General features: G+C 44.0%; 1 protein-coding gene across 6 annotated transcripts in view; it reads right to left on the bottom strand.

Annotated features, from left to right (window-relative positions):
* RNF220 (ring finger protein 220) overlaps positions 1-24,703 on the bottom strand; it is a 220,176-nt gene that overhangs the window by 27,063 nt on the left and 168,410 nt on the right. For 4 of the 6 annotated variants that reach the window (XM_082287655.1, XM_082287657.1, XM_082287656.1 and 1 more), the window contains 6 exons: positions 21,709-21,830; positions 20,561-20,693; positions 4,582-4,678; positions 3,502-3,588; positions 2,140-2,195; positions 340-418 (listed from right to left, as the gene is read on the bottom strand). In XM_082287655.1, coding sequence (XP_082143781.1) covers positions 340-418; positions 2,140-2,195; positions 3,502-3,588; positions 4,582-4,678; positions 20,561-20,693; positions 21,709-21,830 — 574 coding nt within the window. The remainder of the gene's footprint in view (positions 1-339; positions 419-2,139; positions 2,196-3,501; positions 3,589-4,581; positions 4,679-20,560; positions 20,694-21,708; positions 21,831-24,703) is intronic. The other 2 variants (XM_082287658.1, XM_082287659.1) reach the window with 1 other exon arrangement.

Here is a 24,703-nt window from a genome sequence, read left to right as displayed (position 1 = left end):
GGTGGAACATACAGTAAGAAAGCATGGAAGTATCTATTTACATAATTTAAAAGAAGGCAATTTGCAGTGGAGAAGACCTTCCGAAGCTGTGCCCAATTCCTTGTCACTGGGTACCTGCCCTCATAGATATATCTGGTGGAGAACTCCACACAAACCCTCTGTGAACACAGCAGTGGTGAGTGTTCCAAGTTCAGGTTTTGTGTTGCACCACAACTTCCCTTCCCAGTGGTAAAAGCTTCAAATAGGCCTACCTTTGGATTACCACTGCTGCTGCGAGCACCAGATGGGACACTATGGTTCTTTAACAAGAAAAAGGGAAGCTACCCACTTCACACTCACTTTTCAATGTCACTGTTCTTACAGGTCTTCTGCATGGTCTCCTGTTTACTGCTTTCACCATTACTCGTTGAGGGCATTTCTGTTGAGGGAAGAACAGAAAAATTAGTAAGACAACATTAGATCATTGCAATGAAATAGTCTGAGCAAGTCACAGTTTCAGAGGACCCCAGTGAGTCATTTTCATGCCAGTTCTTGGTAACAGAGAGAAGTGACTGATGCTAAGTGTCCCTGTCTGGTGGGGGGGCCTCTCTGGACAGTACATTTCTATGATTCAGGGCTCAAAATACAACCCCTGCTCTCTCCCCACTTCATAGTGATCTGACCCCCACTGATGTACTCATTGTTTAAGCAAGGATTTAATTCAGAAGGGTCGATGCAGCTGCCACATGAAAGTGTACTTCTAGAAAGGTGGGCTCAGAGCAAATCCACCCAGCCCAGATCCTGCTCTCAGCCTCTTCCAGTTGCTGAGACCCCTCAGATACAAGCAGAAAAATATATGCCAGGTAACTAGAATGACAGAATAGTCTGCTCATCATGGCTGCTCCCAGCACTGGAGAGAGTGTGAGACACCAGCTGGAGGTGAGAAGATGAACCAGCCCCAGGGCTGTAAATTCATAACTGCGGATTCAGGTAGAAGGTATGAAGAAAACAGCTCATAGCAAATGTCATCAGGGCTGCCTCCTCATCACCTCCGTGGCTGTAGCTACTGAAGCTGCTCATACCTACAAGCAAGTGCTTCTACATCACAGAAAAGAAATATGATTGCCTATCCCACAGAAGAAAATGCCTGCGATAGATATCCTATGTTCTCCATTTAACCATCATGCCCTTGGCAAAACTGGTTTTACTCCCTTCCCCCACTCCCACTGGCAAGTAGTTGTGTCTTGTAGGTACTTTCAAAGCTGGGAATCAAATGCCCAAAGCATGACAGGAACAGAACATGGAACAAAATCATTGGGACATGTCTCTTCAGGTCGGTGAGCTTCAGTTTCATTCCTAAGGGAGCTGGAGCAGCACTGCCCAGCTCTGGAAATGGATTTGGCATCTACAGCTGGAAAGCGCCAGGTTTTATTATTCTCATATTTCCACTAGGTTGCTGCTTACACTTACAGTGCTGCTGGCATTGAATAAAAACCCCCAGAAGTAGAATGGGTTTAACACTTCCCCCTTCCTTCTTAATGCAATGAGCTTTCAAGTAATGTATGCAATGGTACATATTCACATTTACTCATTTGCTCTGGAGTCTCAACTACAGGTCATGAAGTAGGACAGATCCTAGAGATTCCACTCCAAAGGTGAGGGCTTCAGAGCTGTAGGCTTTTCTTGCCATACAAAGGCCAGCAAGGACAAGATCTATCCAAAAGATACAAGTCTCTAGCATATCCTCTCAAAGAAGGGAATATAAGAAAGCAGTTGAAAAATACTCAACAATAGGTGCACCTGTGTAGTTTAAATGCCCAGCAGCTGAACACCAGCATCACATTGTCAGGCTCTGCGGCTCCCTCTGTAATACAGCAGCTTGCCTTTCAGTGACATGACATCAAGTCAATCCAATCCCCATCTCTCATCACCATATCTGTTACAGTGGCATTTTTGGGAACTTCCCTAGATGCCATTAACGACAATTAATTGTGCTGTAAAGTTTCAAAAAGAGAGCGTGTTTTTGTGCATATATATCTGATGACACTCTGCAAGAGCATTAGTAACTACCTCTCCTAAGTACTGGCAAGCAGAAGACATGGACTATCTATCTGCCCTCCTGCAGTATATAAATTAACAATTTACAATTTCAACACTCACCATCGCTGGCCCATTTAGAAAACTCTGGTGTTATTCGAGTACTTGGTGTGCCACCACTAAAAGAGAAAAGGACAATATGCTAAAGATTGAACACAAAAAAATTTTGCTGCTCAGGAAAAGCTACCCCTTTCACCCACCACTTCTCTCTCAATACTTCTATCCATCAGTCTAAGCTTCAAAATGTGAGCAGATGGCCAGCCAAAAAACATGCTCATACTTCATGGCATCAGCAACACTACTGCATCGCTACAGAAACTCGACAGAATTTCAAGGTGCTTTTACCAACAACATCACCTCTCACGTTGTAGAGATGGGCAAACAAGTCCAGGAAACGTGCAAGGAAAGACCTTGCTCAAACAGCAAAACAATGTGTTAGGTGCAAGCCACATGAAAGAACTGGGTCACCTGGCCTCAGGTCCTCAGTTCTCTCACCAAGCACTAAGTGTCCATAGCCACTGATAACCCAGCATCCTCCTGCTACAATACCAGAGTCCTGGCTGTGAAGGAGCTTCAGCATCTTTGAGGCCTAGCCTTTGGACTAGCATGGTTAGCAAAGTATTGAACAGACCAGTGATTTGGATCCATGTGGCAAACGCCACTTTTCTATGGAGTGAAACCTAATTTTGAACTAGTGTTTGCGACAGGCTAAGCAGTAAGAAAACTTCATTTCACTGCTCTATCAATCACTTCAACCTTGACCCCACAGGATCACTCAGTGAAAGAGATAGAGGGGTAATTTAAGTCCTGTTTTATGCAGGGCAGAGGGCTTAGAAAGCAATCCTAGCTTCCTGTTAAGACTCATTTTATTTGCCTGAAATGCTTCCCCGAGTTCCCTGAATGCTGGCTGCCTACATTCTCCATATATGTATGTGGGCAAAGCACTCATCCTGCCCCAACCCAGAGCTGAATACAGAAGGATTAGTTTGCACATCCCACAACATGTAATGTTGTAATGTAATTGGATGCAATGAAGTCACGCATGGGGTGCCAGACTCCTACTGTGCCAACCAAGATTCCAGTGCCATCACACTGTACTGCTAAGAGGCCACATTTCATCAAGAAGCAAGATGATGCGTAAGGCCTTAGTACAGCACAGTTCCTCACAGCCAGAATTCATCCTCTGTCCAGCACTGTTCAGGGCAAAGATAGCACTGGCAGGGCAGCGGGGTGGCTCAGAGAGGGAGAGTGTGCAGGGAGGCTTTATTGAGGCTGCACAGGTAGAAATGGAGACCCACCTGTCGGACTATGCTTCTTTGTAAGTCTCTTGTTGCAACCCTTGCACTCAAGTTAACAGGTATTTTCCACAAACTGAGACTCCCCGTAAGTAATGAATGCTGCAATTTAGAAAGGCGTGATACTTACTTTAAAACAGCACCTCGGAGAGCCTCCCTTTCTTTGGCTTCACCTGGCTCTTCTCCAGTGCAAGGGATAATGTCTGCCTCTGTGTACCTGAGCACAAAGGGTTAAGGAATGTACAACCCTGCTGCAGACAGTGGAAAGGCTTTTGAGATGGTTAGGACGCTGTCTGGGATATAAAACAAATTATTTCCAACTGGGAACACCTTAAAAAAAGAGGGGTTGGTATTCATGAAAGGGCTTGCTTTTAAATTCTGGATTAACATTTTGTTTTAGATGGAAAGAAGCAGAAACCTTTTGACAGTAACATGATTCCACAGCTTGGAAAGGGAAAACCAGTTCTCAAACCTGTGCAAACCTAACCTGCATAATTTCACAAATTCTGTTTGAAGTAGAGAGCTCTTTTACCAGTGAAGGGTTGAAGCTTCACTCTTAAAAGGCTGGTACAGATTTCAATAAGCCTAATTCTACAGTTATACATTGCCCCTCATCACAGCTAAGGCAGTGTCTGCCTCATGCCCTTGCAGGAATTCTTCCTTGATGCCTATTACAACTGCTGTGGGACAGAAGTCTGCCCATAGCTCACCCAGAGCTGTCCCCAAAGAGCCTGCCCCCAGATGGAGAAGTTCCCAAAATACGCCTTAATGATAATGCTTCCCATGAACTGTCTAATGAAAGGAAAAAAGAAAATCAAACCTCTCAGAGTGGAAGGTGAATAGCGCTTACTGCACAAACCCCTTGAAAACAAAAGGGTATCTTGTGGAAAATAAACTCAATTCCTACCCATGAAGCAGGAAAAGCTATCCATATGGAAGAAACCTGGATGGAGGCAACAGATTGCTTATGAAACAGAATAGAGAAACTAACTGATCCTTTGCAATGTCTCCTATAGACTTCAACCAGGTCTGAAGTAATGCTGCATCAAGGGATGATCTCAGAGGGAGTAACTGGGAATCCTTCCTAGTTCAAGTAACACAGTAACTGGAGAAGGCTGTGTCATTTCCAGTAGGGCCGGACACAGATTTTCCACCCAGGGCAGATGCACCTCTGGCTTCCCTCTCAGTAAGAGCCTTTCAAAAACGATACTGTGGTTTCCCGTATTCGAGTGTGTCGTCTCCATCCACATCCAGGTCAGCGTCGCTGTCTGGATTCTCCTTCCCGCTGCACATGATAAACCCAGAACCTGAAAGAAAATAAAACACACAGATGAGCATTTGAATTGGAGATGAAGTGTAGGAGATCTCCCAAGAAAGGTGCTACGGCACCAGTTTGCAGGCTTGTCCTTTACTCTTAACAGCCTCATAAAAGGTGCCCTCTCCAAAGATTGCACAAGAACACTCACAGAAATGCTGTAACTTCCTAGATTTTATGCTCTAGATGCCCCCCAACATTGAAAATGAAACATTCTTGACTTTTAGCTCACCACATGAACTATTTTAAAACTGAAGTCACTGTAAGGGTCTCTCTCAAAGGCAGAAAAAACAATGAGGCAAAATAGGAAAGAGTAATTTTTCACAGAAGTAGTTAATGCAAAATCCACACTACTAGCAGGTAAGAAAAGGCCACAAGGACGTTCTGAATTACTTCCTAATTCAGATGCAGAGGGCAGGCAGAGGCTAAAACATAATTAGAAATATCTCTTTCATTTTAAAATGCCTTTAGTCATGGCTTAGATTTTTAAAATTTTAAACATTTAAGAACAGCAAACCTGTTTCTGTGAGAGGAGGAAAAAAAATCAGACTTCTGTCATTAACAGCTTCTTACAAGCACTTATATGAGCAAATTGCAATGCAACTCCTCAAGAGTTCCGCTCTTCCAGCACAGGTGGGTCAGGCACACATCCAGTCCCAACTCCAGCAGGATGCAAGCACTTATACAGTTCCACCTGAGGCTGACTGTGCAACAATTGTCACTTTCTAATTTATATATTTATTTTGGTCCCAAGCATTTTGTAAACTGTAACCAGGCTTCTTTTAATTGAATCTGCACAAACACCTACAAAGATGAATCTTCACATGGTATTTGCTGCCAAGGGTTTATTAATGGAAGGGAAACTACAGAAGGCATATTTACTCTTCATGACAGCTAACATTGAATATGCTCTCTCCCATAAGACTGGATATTAAGCAAAGACCTCCTGAACTCTTGAGTGTTGCAAGGTCCCCATTTGTGTCCAATTCCTCAGGAGATCTAAGCTGTTTGGGTACATAAGCCACGTGGATGGAAATGTGCTCACTGCAGCTGCCTCCAGTATTCCCTCACTTAGCACCCCTGTCCAGCAGAGCTGGACACCTGGCTCAGAGAGAGGTACTTGCCAGAGCCTGAAGGACCTGGCATATCCTAAGGGCTGGTGACCTAGGATTGTGGCAGACCAGGGTGCACATCCCAACTGTAGACACTGACAGAGTAAGGTAGATGTCACCTTGGCCTTGCACCAATGCCCCAAAAGGGCTATGTTCCTGTACTGTGATTGTGGTTCTAAATGCAGAATACAGGCTAAAATTATTGTAGAAGCACTGAGTATTATATGCATGTCTGCAGAATGAGGACATTCCAAAGCATTATGACAGCCTTTTCAGGGATACAGATGTCCGAGTCTGTTCATCCCACTGGGTTCTCACCAGCACACTTAACATAAGCCCAGAAGAATGAACTATATTTCTAACAGTCTGCATCTGTGCAGAGAGCAGGGCAAAGCAAAGGTCTCATTTCCAAGGATACCATGCAGACACAGTTCTTTACTGTCGCTCTCTAGGAACGGATGCTCTCACTGATTCATTAAGCCCCCAATAAAATTTGTTTATATGGATTTGATATTTCTCTTCCCTGAATATCAAGAAGGTCCTTAACAAGTGACAACTGTAGCATGACAATGATTTTAAGACTAACCTTTCCCTAGAAGCATAAACTAGCTTTTACTTCAAAGTAATTGCCAGCCTTAATTTTCAGCGGAGGTAACACAACTAGCACCAACAATGCAGCACTCATGTCTGTGCCAGGTACTGTGGCAGCCCTGCCTGCAGGTCAGCCCCATGGCGTCACTGGGGCAGCCCTTTTCCAGCAGACCCCTTTCAGAGTGCTCCACATGCTGGCTACACACTGCCAGCCAACACGTGTCACGAACCGCCTCCTCTTGCTGCAATGGCTCATCTAGTAAATCTTCATTCATTCAGTTCATCACAATGTTTGGGAGAAGATTTAGAGGGGTAAGAGAGACCTGTCAAAGAAGCTGGATAGTCTTTCAAAGCTGCTTTAAAAGTCAAGAGTGGGTGATGGGGTGGTAATTTATAGGCATGGCATTTAACCTGCAGTAACACCATCCCCTGCACCTGGCATTACTTTAGCCCATCACTTCTCAAAGGCCATAAACTTTGGACACACAGGTCTTCATTTTTCTTGTCGCTGTGGGAGACACAAATCATGCAAAGCTAGAGCTGTGACTTGGCCAGTCCCAGGAGGTGATCTGAACATTAGCCAGACAATGAATACTTGGAGCAAGTGCCTTGGTGGGGGGGAAGGTGGCCAAATGAATGAACATAAGTGGGACCAACCCACTTATGTGTTACTGTCTCTGCAAGGATGCCAAGCACACAGCAGACATGCACCTTTCCGTCTGTTTTGTTTCCAAGTGACTCAGGCCAACTGGTGGTTTATGGCTAGAGCTTAAGACAAGAAGATCTGCTTACTGCAATACAGTTTACAAATATTAAGGCACCTTGACTTCAGAATCCTTGTGTCCTTGCTCTCAAGACCTTTGTACTTAGGAAAATCCCTTTTAAGTCTGGAAGGAAAATATTCCAGAGCTTCGGCTGAATTTAGATCTATTGTCTACTGCACTGCCAGCAGACTACTATACTTCCTACGCAGAGAGGGTACAAGGGGAGAGTTTGGACAGTGTGTGTTAAGATGGCAAACACACACTGGGATGATCTGAGAGAGCCTTTCAGTCAGAGGACAGCAGAGCAGAGAAGTTCACAGGTTAAAATGAGGGGCAGGAGAAAGATAAATTTTCTTTTCTGATCAAACAAGGACTCCCAGACCAACACCTAAAGGAAGGCACAATAAGGTGATCCAACGCTCAGTTTTTCACTTAATATGGAAATTTTTTTTTATGTCACCAAGTGCAGTCCATTGCAACATGGTAATAAACAATGATTTAGAAACTGTATGCTAATAAAAGTAACCTCCATGAAGCCAAAAAATACTTGGAATATAAGTCGTGCCATCAGTTTTAGGACTTCAGAAGCTGCTTTAAATAAAACGGAAAAACAAAAGCCACAAAATATGTTTCTGATGCGAATCAAAAGATCCATAAATCCCAGTACTGCTCCTGCACACAAGAAAACACTAAAGAATGGGATGCAAAGCTTGGCCCAGCATCACCTGGGGAATGAATGGCCTGCAACCAGCATCCTAATACCTTTTCATTCTGCAGCAGGGATGGATTTTGAGGCCAGTTCCAGTGGGATGGGGTTTGATGCCACAATTTCAACCTGACCCTCCTTGTCTAACTTCCTGGGGTTGCTTCCATGAACAAAGCCAGTGAAAACACCCATGCAGCTGTTCAAATATTTGACGTCTGAACTAGTTGACATTATTCATTCATCTCAGGCTCATTCAAACCAGATTTCTGGACAAGTGCTGTTATAAATGGATTAAGAAGACCACTAAATGCAAGGAAGGCCCAAAAGGACCACACCTGCTTCTCACTAACTCAGCCCAAATGTAAAGAGGGCTCACAACTTCAAGCTCCTGCTGGTGGTGTGCGCTGCTATCCAGGAGAAAGGAAAACATGAAATGGAGCACAGAGGACAGGAGCTTCCAGAAGACCCCCTACCACTCCACTCGGGTGATTTGCAATTCAGTAGCATGCACTGGGAACAGGGAAGGGTTCCTCCAGCAAGGCTCTGCTTCTGAAGGTCACACAGCAATTCACAGCCATCAGCAACACCGCCTAGAGCAGACCTCTAAAGCCAGTGTGTTATCCAGAGGTCAATGCTCGGGACCAGAACTTTATCCCCAAATGTTAACAAAGTGAAATCCAACAACTGAATGTTAACTTGTGAGTTTGACCTAGGAATTCATAAGAGACGTGATCTGTTATTCACAGAAGCAGCTGTGACTTCTTAGGAGTCACCCAAGGCCTGAGGAATGTAATTGCACATGTGAACTTGAAAATGCTGCTTTTAGATGAAAAAAGAACAAACACAGTGCACATTACTGCTGAGCAGCTTGGTGGCATCTCAGTACTCTCCTATACCTTTCCTCTTCCTTGTTGAGAGTTTTTTGCTCTTGCTGTGCATTTCATAGGAGGCAATCCCTTGTCATATGCTGCCAGCCCCAATACAATTAGCCTCCTGATGCTAAAGCAGCACAATTCTCTGACAGTCTCAATCCCAGCTGCCTCCTCAAGGACCAGACAAACAGAAGCGAACAGGCAGGTCAGACGCTGGGGCCATTAAGCAGAGAAGAAACAAAGTTACAGCTCTGTCTCCAATCCCCATTGCTCTTGTAGCCAGGTGCCCTGACAAGCAATTCCAGCACTGGTATTGAGTGGCACCTCTATAAACCCTGTGACAGTTTGGGAGACAAACTCACCCATCAATCAGAATGTACCTATCAACATCACTTACCTAGCACTGTGTACACAGCTTTCTTTGCTTGGGCTTGTCTTAGAGCAGTCTGCCTGAGCACCAATTCGAGTTAGTTTCTGAAAAATTTAGGTACTCTACACAAGCAACAGTGTTTCTGAAATACTGACTCAGAGTCAGAAAAGCAGGAAAAATTCGCATGCCTCTTAACTGCTGCCAGCTTCAAGCACTGGCAGGCTACAGGAATCAGCTGAGCTTGAAGGTGAAAACGCTTCCCATTCTTGTCATGTACCTATTAATAATGAGTGTAGATAAATCTCACCAGAAATCTTTTCCTTCCCCTTTTTGTAAGTTATCATAGCACTTTTCTTTCTCCTAAGTTGTCCCCTATGCCTAAGCATCCTCTCTGACCTCTGCACTGCTTCTCAAATCTCACTTCCTTTGTGCAGTCCTCCTGATGAGTGGTCACCTGAACAACCCTTGAGTGAATGGTGGCCCAGGCTAAGATCAAGAGGCATTAACATGATATATAATAAGCAGATTCACAATACAGATAAAAGGATTTCACATTCAAGTCCCTCCTTTTCTCCATCACATTCAGTGGCAGATGGTCAAAGTGACAACATATGCTGCTACAGGTGCTGACAGCACTGCTGGCTCCTGCACAGGCACGAGCTCACACGGAGACTGGCAGTCTTAAGGGTAGAATGGTAACACAACCAGACCACTGCAGACCCAAATGACCCAGCTTAATTTCACGGGCACAGGTAGGAAAACACAGACCTACTGTGCCTGACCTGTGCTCCTCAACTCCTATCTAGGCAGATCACTTTTGGTGGCCAGCTGTTCTGTATATATTTTAAATTATATGTTTATATTTAATTATCACTCCAAAGAAAGCCAAGGAAGAAAACTAAGACATCAGTATTATAATTTGTGCTACCACTGTGAATGCAGCTACTGGATGCTGCTCATGCAGAGGATCAAACTCATCTGGATAACTAACATTTCTTCAGTTTGGCCCCCAAGGAATGGGGGGTGGGGGTGTGTGTGAAATCTATACTGGAAATATTCTAGAAATCCTGAATTTTGTGTAAATCCCGTAAATGGGTCGAAATTAAAATCCATCTCAGAGGCACAGAGCTCTACTGGGGCCTATTTTGGCTGGGAAGAGGCATTCATTCTGTTTGCAGGTAGTATACATGTGTTCAGGAAAGAAGAAAAGCCTCCCATAAATCTCCAGAACTGTGGCCTTTGCTAATTACACTCCTTGCAGTGACCCCCTTCTGTACAACCTCCCTTTCCAGCACATTCACTCTATTTTCTTATCGAAATGTCACTCATTGGCTTCTTGGAGAGTAAAAACAATGAAGGCAATAAAAGTAGTTTATGCAGACTCACGGCCAGGCCTCACATACTTCCAAGAATGGCTCTAAACTGGGTTTATTTCATCATCTGCTGAAGTATCCCAAGCTAGTACTAAGAGGACAAGGTGGCATGGATGCCATTTTATTGTGAGACATCTGGGAAGACACAGAAAGCCGCTAAAAATTCTTGAAAATGAGAGCAAGGAAGAGATGAGGCCATGTTGAACCTACAGATCCATAATGCCTCCCCAGCTTAATTTTTCAGCAGTGAAATTGTTCCCCCACTTTTTCCTAGCACCAACAGGGATAGAATACTTCTGGTGAGGTTCCCAGCCTGTTGCAGAAAAAAAGATGACAATCAGAAGCCAAGAAAAGCTGCTTACAAAACAAGAGTTTCATTTCTCTGGAGCCAGATCCATTTAAAGCTAAACGGTGATTTACCTGGAAAACTGACACCCAACTGTGTTGTTACAGCACACACCTGAAAGAGCAGATGCATCCATCTGATGCCATCTATTAGCTCCCACAGAGGCACAAATGGGCTGTCAGACCTGACTGCTTACCAGTGTGGATGCTTACAGGGATCTCTGCTCACAGATCACACAAACAGCTGCCTTTAAAGAAAGGGGCCATATAATTTTACGACCATTAACATAATTTTGCAGCAGCATGCTGAACAAAGGGCAGGCAAGCACTGCTGTACAGAGTAAGAGCCAGCTGCTGCAAGGCTCAGGAAAAGGCTTCCCCACCCCTTGCAGCATTGAGGAGTATTCCAGAGATGTCTTTTATGCCTCCAGGTACAGATTATGGCTGCAGAGGGGAAAACACACTCGGACCACAGGTCTGATCTGGTTTGGCCATTCATGGCTGCCTCCTAGAGCCTCGTGCTAGTGTGATACAGGAAGGTGAGAACAGCCTCATGTCTGTCTCAAAGGCTGCTCTTCAAAACCCAGAGCTAAAGTACAAAAGCAGCAGCAACAGCCATGGTCTTTGCAGCTACAGCTCGTTTTCCACGGTTAGGGAAAGGTGGATCTGAAAGCTTTTGTTCCCCTGGGGAGAGGGTGGAAACAAACAAAAAAGGAAGAGGAGAATTAAAGTAATCTTGAATCACTAAGCAGATTCACATCACTGGATCAATAAGCACCACTGACAGGGATCACAGGAATGTCGCAACTTTGCCAATAATAAAGCAGCACAGCAGAGCTTGGAGGATGACTTTTCTAAGGCAGCCGAGCATGAAGCAGCAAGGCTGGTGAACAGCTGAAAGTGACACCCGGGCTTACATCGGGCTGCTGCCAGTGGTGGGGCTCAATGCAGTTTGCTTTAAATAATGATGAGCACAGAGATTGTATTCATGGGGGAAAGGCAACCAAGGACTGGAAAAACCAAGGGCTAAATTTCATAGGCCAAACACATGTGCTCTTCCTCCCAAACTAATTCTTTTCTGGGGTGGAAAGAAGAAAGAAAAATCAGTGCTAATTTAATCAATTGATCAGTCTATTGATTGCAAAACTGGAGCTGCTAGTTAGCCATGTGCTGTAATGCCCTCAACTCTGAAACCACAAAACACACCATTGATCTCTTCACTTCCAGCTCCAAAACAAGAAATAAAACTGGGCTTTCAGTGGAAAAACAACTTCCTCATCCAGGGAGAAGATGCAAGCAAAGAAGAGAGGCCAGGAAACAGGGACAGCTGCAGCTTGCGAGGTTCAAACTGAAATTAGTTACAGATGCAGTCACAGTGTCTTGTGTAAACTCTATCGATTGGGTGGCTGACAGTCTTGGGAGCCTCCATAGTAGGACAATCAATCCGGCTGCAGTGTCACCTGCCACTTTGCTGAACAGTTGACAATGCAATTATCCAGTGTGGAGGCAGGGAGTTGGCGTGTGTCAAACGCAGTTAGCCACTTTCCGGGCACTACTCGATAATGCGTTTCACCGCCGTGTGTAGGAGACGACACACGGAGACAGGAGCTGTTTAGAGCCATTGAGACCTGTGCTCCCTTTTTCCTTTAGAAGCATCTCACTGCCCCTGACTTAACAACTGTATTCTAAAATGCTATTAAAATCACGTCAATCAACTATTGTGTGCTTAAAGCTCAAGTTTGACCTGAGTGTCCAAGAAGTAGGTTGCAGTTCTAGCAAAACTGCAGACCCTTGAGGGAAAAAAATTAAAAATTTATCAGATTACTATCTTAAAGCTGGGGATTTTCAAAACCACAGCTAACAGACCACTAGAAAACTGGATTGCAGAGCAACTGATGTCTGAGATCGATGAAAACTGAAGTTTAAAGGAACTGTCAACTTGAAACCCAGTCTACTTCAAAAAATTGAGTAGTTTCAGGTGCTCTACCTGCTCCCTTACTCCCCCTGCTAATTTTCATGGTGTTACAACCACATTTTCTGGTTTCTTTTTTTGCCCTCCTTCCTCTAGGAAGAGAGTGACAGACATCCCTTTTCATCCCCCAAATATGATACATAATACTGTAAAATGGAGAGAATCCCACTTCGTCCCAAAGAAAATCTTTGCCTGGTTAGAGTGCTGTCAGTATTACATAAATCAGCCACCAAGGTCTAGTTGATTGTGCTCCTTTCAGCTAATGCATTCTGGCAGTCTGAGCATAAAAATTAGATTCTTAGGTTTTTGTATGCATTCAAGTTACCAAAAATGTACAATCAACAATGACAAATGTTAACGGCTATCCTCACCAATTTCTTTTTTTCCAGTTAAAATTATTTTTACTTTGCTAAGTCCCATTGATTACTTTGTGTTCTAAAATGAAGAAAATGGTGTTCCTTGAAGAATTATGTGAACTTCAAACACACATGACATTGGGCATCAACTACATGGCAGGTCATGCTGGCTTTTGTAAGTAACGTAAGAGGTTTTTTCTTCTTAGATCACATACTACTCTAATCTGTTTTTCTGGCTCACTAGAGTCAACCTATGATAATAATATACAGGACAATACTTAAGAAATATTTATTAACCATAGAACCCTTCAAATTCTATATGCAGACACAAACTACAGAGGAAGAATCAGGTGCAGCCCATGTGATTATTGTATCTAACACTATGCAAACAGATTTTGTTAGCATTTTTAGGTCAACTATTATCTTCTGGGCAAATACTTGCTGTCAAAGGAGAGAGGTGCAAACATTAAGAAGTGGTTGGGCTATTACATCAGACCAGTCCAAATTATTGTGCTTCTGCAATGGAGGGATTACCAGGATTACCACTTTTACACAACGGCTGAGGTAAGGGATACAAGTGCTCTGGGGCTCAGCAGCCCTCTCTAAGAGGGATAGGGCACAGAATAAGCATATGAGAAACATGAAATTTATACATCTTGCCCACTTGGAAGCTTACAGCAGGTAGAAGTGACCAGCAGAAGGTAGCAACCCAAACATAGGAAGGCTAAAATTCAAGGACTGAGAGGCTGGGAAAGATGCTCAGATGTACAGACACATTTGCCTTAGAGAGAGAGGCTGACACTGGAAACGTGGCAGAGAAATGTACTGAACTGAGCTCTTGCAAAATGGGGGAAGATTAAGAATTTCACTACAGCAAAGATTCCCTATACTCTTACCACAGACTGCTCTTGCATCCAGGCTGAAGTTTGCTTCAGCCTGCCAAGGTAAAATGAATTCTTGCTCATCTATACAGCAACAACAAAACTGATTCTAGTTACTAAACCACTCTTCCAAAAGGCCTAAATATGCCAGTGACATCTTCCATTTCCCACACAGTGTCTTAAGAGAAGTCACACACTTACTGTTCAGCTCAAATGCTCTTGCTGCATTTGAGTAGAACAGTTTATACCCTCTTACCAGTATAACCTTAAATACAGCCTTAATCTCCTGACATGGAAAAAGAGAAGTCTCCTTGCCTCTTGAAGCTTTCCTGCATGTCTCATTATATTTTATTTGAAAAAGAGGGCACAGCTGGCTACTAAGTGAGATTCTAGAGCAAGACTTTTAAGGTTTGTCACCAGCTCTGCTACTATCTTTGTAACACTAGAGAAGACGCTTCTCCATGTTTCCACACGTGTCAAACACAGATTTTAAGAGTTTCATTGTAGAGCTCTGCTTTCATGAGATCACAGAGAGATGCACAAGTGAGTTTTCCTTCTCTACTTGGAGCTTTCTGCCAGGCAGTTACCAGACCCAAGAAGTCACTGCAATCACAAAATCCTGTTGTTGAGGTAGGAGAACAAAAAGGTATCTATTTAGGTTCTGAGGCCAGGTCCTCACACGTGAAAGAATTATTCTAATGCTGCATGGATTTAGAAGGAGAACAAACTGGAGGAGCATACAGCTAGTGCCCCAATGCTCCTTCTGGGACAACTAAGCCACACCGGATTAAGGCTGGCCTACAACACTTGCTGCGCAAACTGAAGCATATCTTGATTCTGTGGCGATAGAAAGCTGACAGTGGGAGGACTGCAGCCATTTGCTAGAAACTTTTAAACATTTTAATACAGTCCCACTTTCCAGACAGCTGCCCTAATTGTACATGACATGAGATCCAATGCAAATGGACACCCAAGGATAACTGTAGTTTGTTACAGCTTATAAAGGCTTTACCAAGTTCCTCTATGCATATGCTTAGTTGTGCTGTTCTTTTCCCTTGGTAAGACATTAACAAACAGATCCAAGGCCTTTGCTAGCCTGGGAAGAGGGCAGCATGGAAAAATAAAAAGAAACACAGAAAAATAAAGAGAAACTTCAGAGCTAAGTAATCCCTGTGTGTTTCTCCTTCTTCAAGAGTATTACAATCTATCAGACAGATCCTTGTCATGTTGATCTTTCTTAGAAAGTATCCTTCCCTGAAAATGCCCTGCTTGCCATTCTAACATTTTCAAAGTCTTTCTCTGTTCTGTGTTATTTTTGATGCAACTGATCTGCTGAAGCAAAAGAAACCCAGAAGAGCAATGGTGACTAGCTTGCTACTGCACCTAGAGGAAGGCTTTTTGGTGGGGGAGCTGAAGGGGAGAAGAGGAGGACAGGGCGGGTGGAGAGAACTTAGCTACAATTCTTCAATTCTTTCATATCTAAAGAGGACAGCAATCTCTGTTCTATCAGACCGCACGGTTCGTGCTTTAAATGGTACTTGCTGCCAGCTTGCTTTCCCTGTCTCTCTCCCTTTGAAGCAGACTGGACAGCTTCCTCAAGCTGGCGTTATCACTCCCTCTAACCACTCTTGGCAGGCAATCTAATTCCCCCTGAAAAGGTCACCGCCATTTTAACTGCCTTTCAATCACATTAAGCACGCTGCCGCTCGTGCTCAGAGCGCTGCGCCCGCAGCTCTCCTGACTGAGGTGCGATCGATAAACTGACATCCTGCCCCACACCCAGCTCCCCAACCGCCCCAGCCGTGCTCTCCTCCTTCCCCTCTCCCGGACAAGCTGCCTCCTGGAACGGACGGAAAGAGACCAAGTGACAAAATCCTCTCCTCAAATCCGAGGCAGCAGAAGGGAGCTGCTAACCTGGCATTTACTAATCTTTGTCCCATCTGTTAAGAAACAGAAGGGTGCAAGCATCCCCCACCCCCCTGCCTTCCCCAGACCTACAGAGGCAGCAACTTCACAGGACAGTTTGCTTAGGCACCAGTCCAGACACCTTTGAAGCTGTGTTACAAAGAACAAGCCTCCCTCAAGCTTCCCTCAATGCAATCATTACCGTTATCTCTCCCCCCGAGCTGCCTTTTTTTTTTCAGTTACGAGTTATGTGTTCCACCCATCGATCCCTGTGTAAGACACTGTTTTAAGTCCTCTTGCCTTTTGACTGTGCTAAGCCGTTTAAGAGATGACAGCAGCTTCTATCAGTGTGAAGCTGATGTGATTCTTTTCAGATAAAGCACTTTTTTTCCACTTCCCCCCCTCCCTTCTCTTCTTTCAAGTAAGAAACATACACACAAAAAGAGACACCGAATCTTTCAAAGAAAAAAAAACCCTTTTGAACTTCCCTCAGGAATTCTTTAAAGGGATAACCTTACAGTGTAAACACTGAGGGTAATGTGCATCCATTCCGGACTGGAAGAGAAGAATTGCTACAAATATGTTGAGCATTAAAAAAAACCCAACAAACCCCACATCAGAGAGGAAACCACTTGACGCTTTCACTTGCGAAGCCTTGCTGGCATCCTAAACACAGAAACTCATTAAAGATGGCATGAAATAATCCTGTGCAACAAAGAGCTTCGGAGAGGGATGATTCAGAGACATGCGGAGAGATAGTTACTGAATGTTCAGGTATTTCAAGAGAAATTGTAGTCTTGTGACACTGTGCTGAGGCAGGGGAATATTTGATTATTTTATCTGTACAGTTTTACACTTTGAAGTACAAGCTTGACCTAAACGGAGCTTGGTATTTCATGCTGGTGTTCTTCTGCACCTAACCCCAAACAGAACCACAAGCTCTCCTACAAACCCCTACTTCAAGCAGGACCTCTGCTGAAACAAAGTGGTACCAAACCCTATATAATTGCCAATAATCTTCATTTACACCCTGCATCCTTCTGGTTTTGGAGAGCAAATTGAATGATTGAAAATGATGCTTTAAGAAGCCAGGAGGGCAGATAGAAGTACTAAACATTTCCTGACTGAAATCCTTCACCAAACCAAACAGCTTCAGAGACAACACACTGATCCCTGGACTTCTCAGTAATGCCATATTCCTGCTTGCTGCCATAGCCTGTTCTTTCCACCTGCTGCCTCAGCTATGCCAAGCTGTGGCGGCCAAGTAGGTGCACTTTGGCTCTGCTACACTAGACCTGACTGGGGGCTTGCAGCTCTAACACAAACAGAGAACACAAAGAATTTACAGCTTCTAAGACAGCCCCTCAGGTTAGAAGAGCAAGTTTTCCCTGCAAGTGCTTTGGAAGCAGAAGAGTGTCATCTTAGGAACTTTACAAGTGAGAGTTTCAGCCTATGATTGGTCCTAGGTTTTAGACCACCTTCCAGAAAATCCAAACAGGGCTGTTCATTTCCGTGATGTTTCTGTTTTTAAGAAGAAAAACCCCAAGGTTTCTCAACCTTACTCCAGCTGGGAATCTGTCAGGATTTTCCATATAATTGGCAAGAATTTTCCTCATGTTGAGAGTGGTATGAACCTTGTCTGCTAACCAAAAATGATAAAAAGAAGCCAGGATCAGTGTTAAGTTCGAGTCACTGCTGTAATGCTGCCCAATGGACTTATGTGCAACACACACTGGCCACAGTGTCCTGCTCCCCCCCTTCACCCAGCTGTGACATCTCCTCAAAGCAACACACCATTAACCGAAAATTAATGAGACACATGGCCATCTCTTTTCCCCTCCGGTTTCATGTATTTCCCCATGTCATCTCTTTAGACATTGGTGACATCCCTGTAGCCTGGCAAAGGCTGTCTGGCATTATAAAAGACCTTTGATTTCCACATCACTGCTACTTCTCAGCAAAGGGAACAGAGCCAAATGCAAAGCCTCAGGTGACGGGGGTTAACGAGGGCCTTGCCAACTCCACACAAAGCAGTTTTAAGAATTAGAAAGCATCTACCAAACGTTATGCTATGCTTCAGGGCTGTAAATTAAGAATTCTGTCTGGCAAGAGCCAACACTGGCAGAGAAAGAAGAAAGATAGTCACCTTAAGGTTACCTGAGAGTGCACGTAGCAGCCCTGAGTGATGGAGATGCATGAATGCCAGCAGTCAGAGACCAACAGGAGAGCCACAAAAGAGAGCATGAAAAAGTGTAACTTAATTAAAAATAAATGCAAGCAGCCAGCTGTAGGAGATCACTCCAGCTTTGCTTTGGCTTTTCAAATTTTACAACAACTTCTTGCACAGAGTAGGTAGGTACCCTGTACTTTATGTCTGATTATCCCAAAATACTAGGTAGAAAGTTGGTAGGAAAGAATTCCACTGTTTAGGGAAGAGGACACTTCTCTAGAGAAGCATGGCAGCTGTTGAATCCAGCTGCCAGCAGAGGTGTGCTCCAGAGGAGGAAGGCCAGGTGCTAGAGACCTCCCAGCTGCTCAGGTATCAGGAGTCTCTTCCTCAGCAGTGGTTCTGTCACAAAATGCTGCACAGGGAGGATGTTTCTCACTAGAAATACTACAGGGATGTTCCTGTGCTTGTGAGCTGATCTACAGACACCTTTCATCCAGCACCACAAAGAGGAGTCTAACCCAAAAGCCTTGTCAGCAGAGTGATGATGGAGAGTTTTAGAACTGCATGTAGTTGTATTCTGCTTTTCTCCTGGACTTCCCATCTTTTCCTGGATCTGTCCATGTAATTCTTTAAAGTGTCACAAATGTGCCAAAAAGGAAAGAAGAGACAGACCCCATAATTCCTGACAGAAGCAAGGCCATCTCTAAATATGAACGAATGGTCCAAGTATCTGTTCATGTGTGTGCAGCCATATCGCAGAGGTTACAACACTGACTGATGCTAGAACCTGTCTAACTTCTGGTGGAGGAAAGCAGGTGATCTACATAATAACAACTAACACATCCAGAATTCCTTAAAATACTGAAGAAAATGCAACATAGAGCAAGTACTTTATATTTACCCAGCCTAACCACATAAATTACACGCATTTTGTCCACATGAAGCCTCATTTGAAAAGAGGGTCTCCATATAACCAAGGCAATGTGGAAGGTTCAGATCACACTTCAGTGAGTTAACTCAAAAACAACTGGAACATTAACCAGGTGAAGACAGCACCATGTCCACACCAAAGGAAGTAGAAGATCATGCTCTCCTCAAATGCAGGTGTTTGGTGGGGGTGAAGGAAGAAACTACTCATGCACAAAAAGGGAAGAAATGAATTGAATAGCTTTTTCTAATCAGGACTAGTAGTGACAACAACAGAGGCACACAGACATCTCACGCTTCCCTGCTATAGATTGTAGCGTCTATACTATATAAACATAGTCTAAGATCCTGCATGGTCTTATCAGGCCTCTACCGGGAATCATGCAGACAGAACTCTCCATACAGTCACAAGAAAAGTTAGGCTACTGACACAGGATTCAACAGCGTGAGCTTCACTGGGTATCCTTTAAAGCCCAAAGAAACTGCTCCTTCAACTCTGTGCTCCTGATCATCTTCTCTGCTATAACACAACTACAATTTAATTACAGAGGAAGGCAAGAGCAGACCAGGAGTGCCTGGTTTTAGCTGAGCATACGGCTGGCTTTTAAGTCCAACTCCCTTATGCAGTAGCCTTTCCCCTCTAGATATTTTAAATTAAAATACAAGCTGATATAGGAAGAGATCACATCCCATCCTCCTTATTGAACCAAGGGAGCCAGCATTCCTCCTCTCATTAAGCATGCGCTACGTGGATTGCTTGCGAGACTCTTGTGAGTGCCTGAGGTTCATGCCAACGAACAGTTTAGTAAATCCTCCTCTTTGAGGCCAAAGGGCTGAATGTAAGAAAGGGGCCAGGTTTCTAGCTAAAATTACTTTCACCAATAAAGCTCACGAGAGGTCAAATTTTGCCATAACTCACTCTCTCCTTGGTAACTGATTTCCCCGTCACTGGGGAAGGAGCAAAAGAAGGAGGAAAAATAAAATGTGTTTGTCTGAGAGCCCTAAGGGCTTGCAGTGCTGGAGGTGCGGAGCAGGTTCCTGGATTCTCATTTATCAACCTTAAAAGGGATGGAGTGATAAATGCACAACTGGCCCTTTAATATTTTATGCAGGTGCTAAAGCAACTTAGCTGTCACCTCCAATACATCACCAGAGGCTGATACACCAGCTTTCGTCACTCCAGGCTGGGAATTTTTACAGTTTCATTTCTATTTCCCTCTCTTCGCATATTTCCACGTATTTCTTACTATGTGTGAGATATAAAATGCTCTTTTCCCAAAATGATTTACCCATTCCCTCTTCAGCCACATTTCTTGAGAAATAACCCCATGCTTTGTTCCAAGATTGGCACAAATTTTGACTCTCATCATTCAAGAGGGACAAAAAACTGAAATCACTTTACATTCTGGCAAAAGCTGATGGTTCTGCCTTTTGTGGAAGGGAAATCCCCATGTCCCTCCCTTTAAAGATAGGTAATGATCAACTTCCACAGCAGAATGATTTACAAGTGCCCCCAAAACACCGGCGCACCTCGAAATCCTCCCTCCAGGAGAGTAGTAGCCCGTATCCTCTTCTGGCCGCACCACTCGTACTCTTCAAAGCGGTTGCCGTTCTCATTCTCGATGTCCACAGAGTCATCCTCAGTCATGCATGAACCTTCTCTCTGCAGGGGGTAAAGCGGGGCAGAGTGTTGAGATGCATGAAATAGCTCTTTGGGGTTCATAACTCATGGTGGGATGGGGAAGAAAAGCTGGACTGCTCCCAGGACAGCTAAGTATAGAGCGTACAGCAGCCTCTATTCCCACCCCTGCTCCTTCTGATCGAAACTAGAAGTAAATAGGTACTGAAAAAACTTGACAGCCTAAGATCAAAACAAGTTGCAAGTTCCGTAATTTTTACTCATGGAAATTTAAGGTCTGGTCCCTACAACAATGCTAGTGTTCGTTTCAACATGCATTCCCCTGCCTTGCATGCAAAATTCCTCTATCACAGAGGAACGTGATACCACAGATTCCTTTGACCCCTAGCAGAAGTGCTCTCCAGTAACATATTTTTGGGGCATACTGATCAAAATACACCTCTCTTTATATTATGGACCTCTTGAGGCAACAAGTCCTCTACTGAAGGTTTTTCCTGAGAAACATGAACAAAAAGCTCTATGACACAACTCTCTCCCTCCCCCAGGGCTTGTTTCTCCTTCCTTGCTGTCTTTGGGATGAACAGCAAGAGAACGGTTCTGCTTAAATGCACTTCCTGGAGTAAGGTGGTCATGCAACCTTTACAAATCTCAATCTGCTACAAAAGAACCAACCAAACAATAATTCTAACGTTGTCAAAGGCACAAATCAGAGAGAACTGTTCTTCCTGTGCTGTATAGGATGCCTGAAGTCCTACAAAAGGTTCACAAACTTCAATAGCTCCACCCTTAAAAATCTACAAATTAGACTTCTGTAATAGCAGAAGGGTGCATGAAGTAAAAAGTTACTAATGCAACAGAACAGAAAAATCCAGAAGAATCCATCTTCCCAGACAAAGAACTGACTACAGATCTTAGGGAGACAGTTAGCATTGCCTGCAAGCTCAGCAATGTTAGTTTTTGCCCCACATTAGGTCAACTGCAGACAAAGCTGGGAGTAGGGAGAAGGGAATGGCAGCTGGTGATCCTGCTGCGCCTCTACCTTTGCAAGGCATTGTTCCACATGCCTACTCATCTCCTCCTCGGATCCTGACAGAGGTCGGCTGCAGAGGGGACATACCTGCCCTTCGTCTTGCTTCCTCCGTTTCATTTTTCCAATCCGAGCTGCATGGAGAAATCAGGGAAAGAAAACAAACAAAAAAGGAAGACATGTCAAGTTTGTGATGCAGACTTTATTTGCTCAGCTCCAAATAATAAACCCTTGGCAGAAATGGTAAGCTTTCACACCAGAAAATCCCATTGCAACTCCCTATTCTGACCTCTATAAAGAGTACAGAGACTGTTACTTGGCACTTTTCAGAGGAAATTTGTAACCTGTAGCTGAGCACTCCAATTCCACAGAGGCAGCTACTCACAATTTAACAACTAGGAGGAGGAATATCTGCTGCACATCCCATGGTAAGTTATTAAAACAGTTAAAATCTTTCCCTTGGAAATCTGAAATTGTTTTCAAAGTTGAATGATCAAGCCACTGAACCCTGTTTTGGATTTTGTCTTCTAAGTCTGAGGCCATTCCACAAACACGTCTATTCCCTCTACAAGAACTTGCTTAGAGTGTAGAAGGATGATGTAGCACCTGATAGCCTTGGACAAGGTATTTAACAAACACTTCCAGGACCACAGAGCCTCCTGTACACCCTGAAAAATTCCTTCCCAGAACACCACAAACAAGTCAGAGCACCATCTTGCTAGCAGGTAATATTTATGGAAAGGAAACAGGACCCATGCTAGATAGCTTCTGGCGCTCTATTGTTTTTATTTTATGAAAACTAGGGGCTACATTGCCTTCCTGAGAGCATGCTCCGGGAAACAAACATCTTAGGAATCACGATGATTAGAAAAAGCAGCCAAGGTAGCCTGTTGCTTAATCCAATAGCTGGTTAATTTGAGCCATCGTTTAATGTGATCAAAACATCTGGAACCAAATAATTTGCATTAAAAAGAACTTCTGTCTTTTATTATGATGGCTTTAGGCAGGTATTACTGAATAACTCAATCACTGGCTGCAGGAAAGTCACTGTTTAATTAATAAGGAAGGTCAAAATTCTGAATGAGAGACAACAAAAAGCCCAAGGAAAGCCCATGTGATAATGTGAGATGACACCACCAAAAAGCTGTGTTAGCCAGAAATCGTTACTGACATTGTGAGCACCGCAGCATGCTCTGAAAGCCTTCATGCCTGAACACTGTGGGATCAACAGCTCCCTGCAGCCAACGAGTCAGAGAAAGCTGCTGGAATGCCAGGATGAGAAGGACCAGTGCACAGGAAAGTTTCTGTCAATTGTTTTCTAAAGAGCATCTGTTTAGAGCACACACATCAAGAGAATTATAAAGTTTCAGCTGAACACATCAACACAGACCGCAAAGGCCTCCCTCAAGACTTTCTTGTTGGCTTCCCTGGACTCAGGACTCTCTGGGTTAAGATATATTTTCCCACAATCTGGAACTAGGAGTATTTATCATCCCCTATGCTCTCTCATGCTCCAGCACTAAGAAAGCTTCAAATCATACCCTAGGCATTGTTTTTCCTCACTGAAATACGTAAGTGCAAAAACTTCCTGAAAAATAAATCTCCATTCCTCAGATCCTGGAAAGGATTCTGTAAACGTGACATTCCTAAAATAAGAGAAAGCAACTAGAAACCAAAACAAGAATGTTTTTGATATCTGGCACTTTGAACAACAGAGACTCTCAAGTTAACACACACAACTTTCATAGTTTGTCTAAGTTTTATTTACTGAAGCTCCACAACCCTCTCTTTTACGCAGAGTTAACCCACGCTCTTTCTGGCTTGTACTTCAGTGTGCAAGAGATTTCTGAAGTTCTGGTTTAGTGCATGCCTCTATCCTTCAGCATGGCTCTTTCATGTAAGTTTAAAATGCTCTTTCCTTGCCTCACTAGCTCTGTAGAGCCAGCACAAAATAGGGAAAGAGGCTGGAATCAGACTTGACTTAGCATTCCTCAGCAAACACCAAGCTGGAGAGAAACACAGAAACAAAGCCTTCTCTATCCCGATTGCAGTCACAAATTTCTCTCACCTCATCATGTTTTTAACAGGGAAACGCAGGGAAGGAGCAGTTTAATTATTCTGGTAGGACTCCCCATGGCCACACAATTCAGTTAAAGCAGCCTGCCTAGTGAATTTGATAGTATTTTTAGGGGTTTTTTACTGCCAACCCCCAGTCCATGCACTGTAGCAGTGACAAAAGGAAGACAACTTATTTTGGGTCTTCTAATAAAATCTTGGGACTATTTTGCCAGAACAAGCACCTGATCTGCTGTTGAAATGCTAGTGCAGAGCTGGGAAGAGAACCTCATTCTGCTCCAGCTCTACACCAGACCCAGCAGCCAGCCCCAATCTTGGCTCATTTAGCTCTGCAGAGAAGCAGCCCTTTGAGTTGCGGTGCCACAAGTGAAAAAGGCACTGGAGGAAAGAGGTGTTGAAAACAAATCCCCCTGCCATTTTCATTCTGTGGTCATTAGCAGCGGCAGCGTCGTGCCCGTGGAGGCCAAGGGTGCCCCTGGTGACAGGAGGAATGGAAAAGGAGCAGCCTGGAAAGCACATCCGAGCGGCGCTGTCCCTGCCCGACACACGCAGCCCGGCCATCACTTCCAATCAGCGCGGCAGGGACGGAGCGGCCCCAAAGGCAGGGGCTGATTGTGGTGCTGTCCCGAAGGGGAGCAGCTCAAAAGAACACGCAAGTGAGACCACAGATTGCTAATTAGTGTTGATAGATGCGATCATTTCTAATTAGCTCACTAATCCCTCTCCCCCTCTCTCCTTTCGAGAGAGCATGGGAGAAGGGAAAAAAAAAAGAAAAAGTCATTCCCTCCTGTAATTCAGGAAGATAAAAATGCAGCCAGTTGAGGACTGGATGTACAAAGAGGACAGGACTCAGGGAAGGAGGTTTTTGCACAAGCCTGACCCATTCTTACCTCTGACTGAACAAAGACTCTGTAGTTATTATTCCAACCTT

Source organism: Coloeus monedula (assembly GCF_965178545.1).
Source record: "Coloeus monedula genome assembly, chromosome: 9".
NCBI classification, from domain to species: domain Eukaryota; kingdom Metazoa; phylum Chordata; class Aves; order Passeriformes; family Corvidae; genus Coloeus; species Coloeus monedula.
Note: the sequence above shows the minus strand (reverse complement) of the source record. Positions and strands in the feature narration are given on the sequence as shown.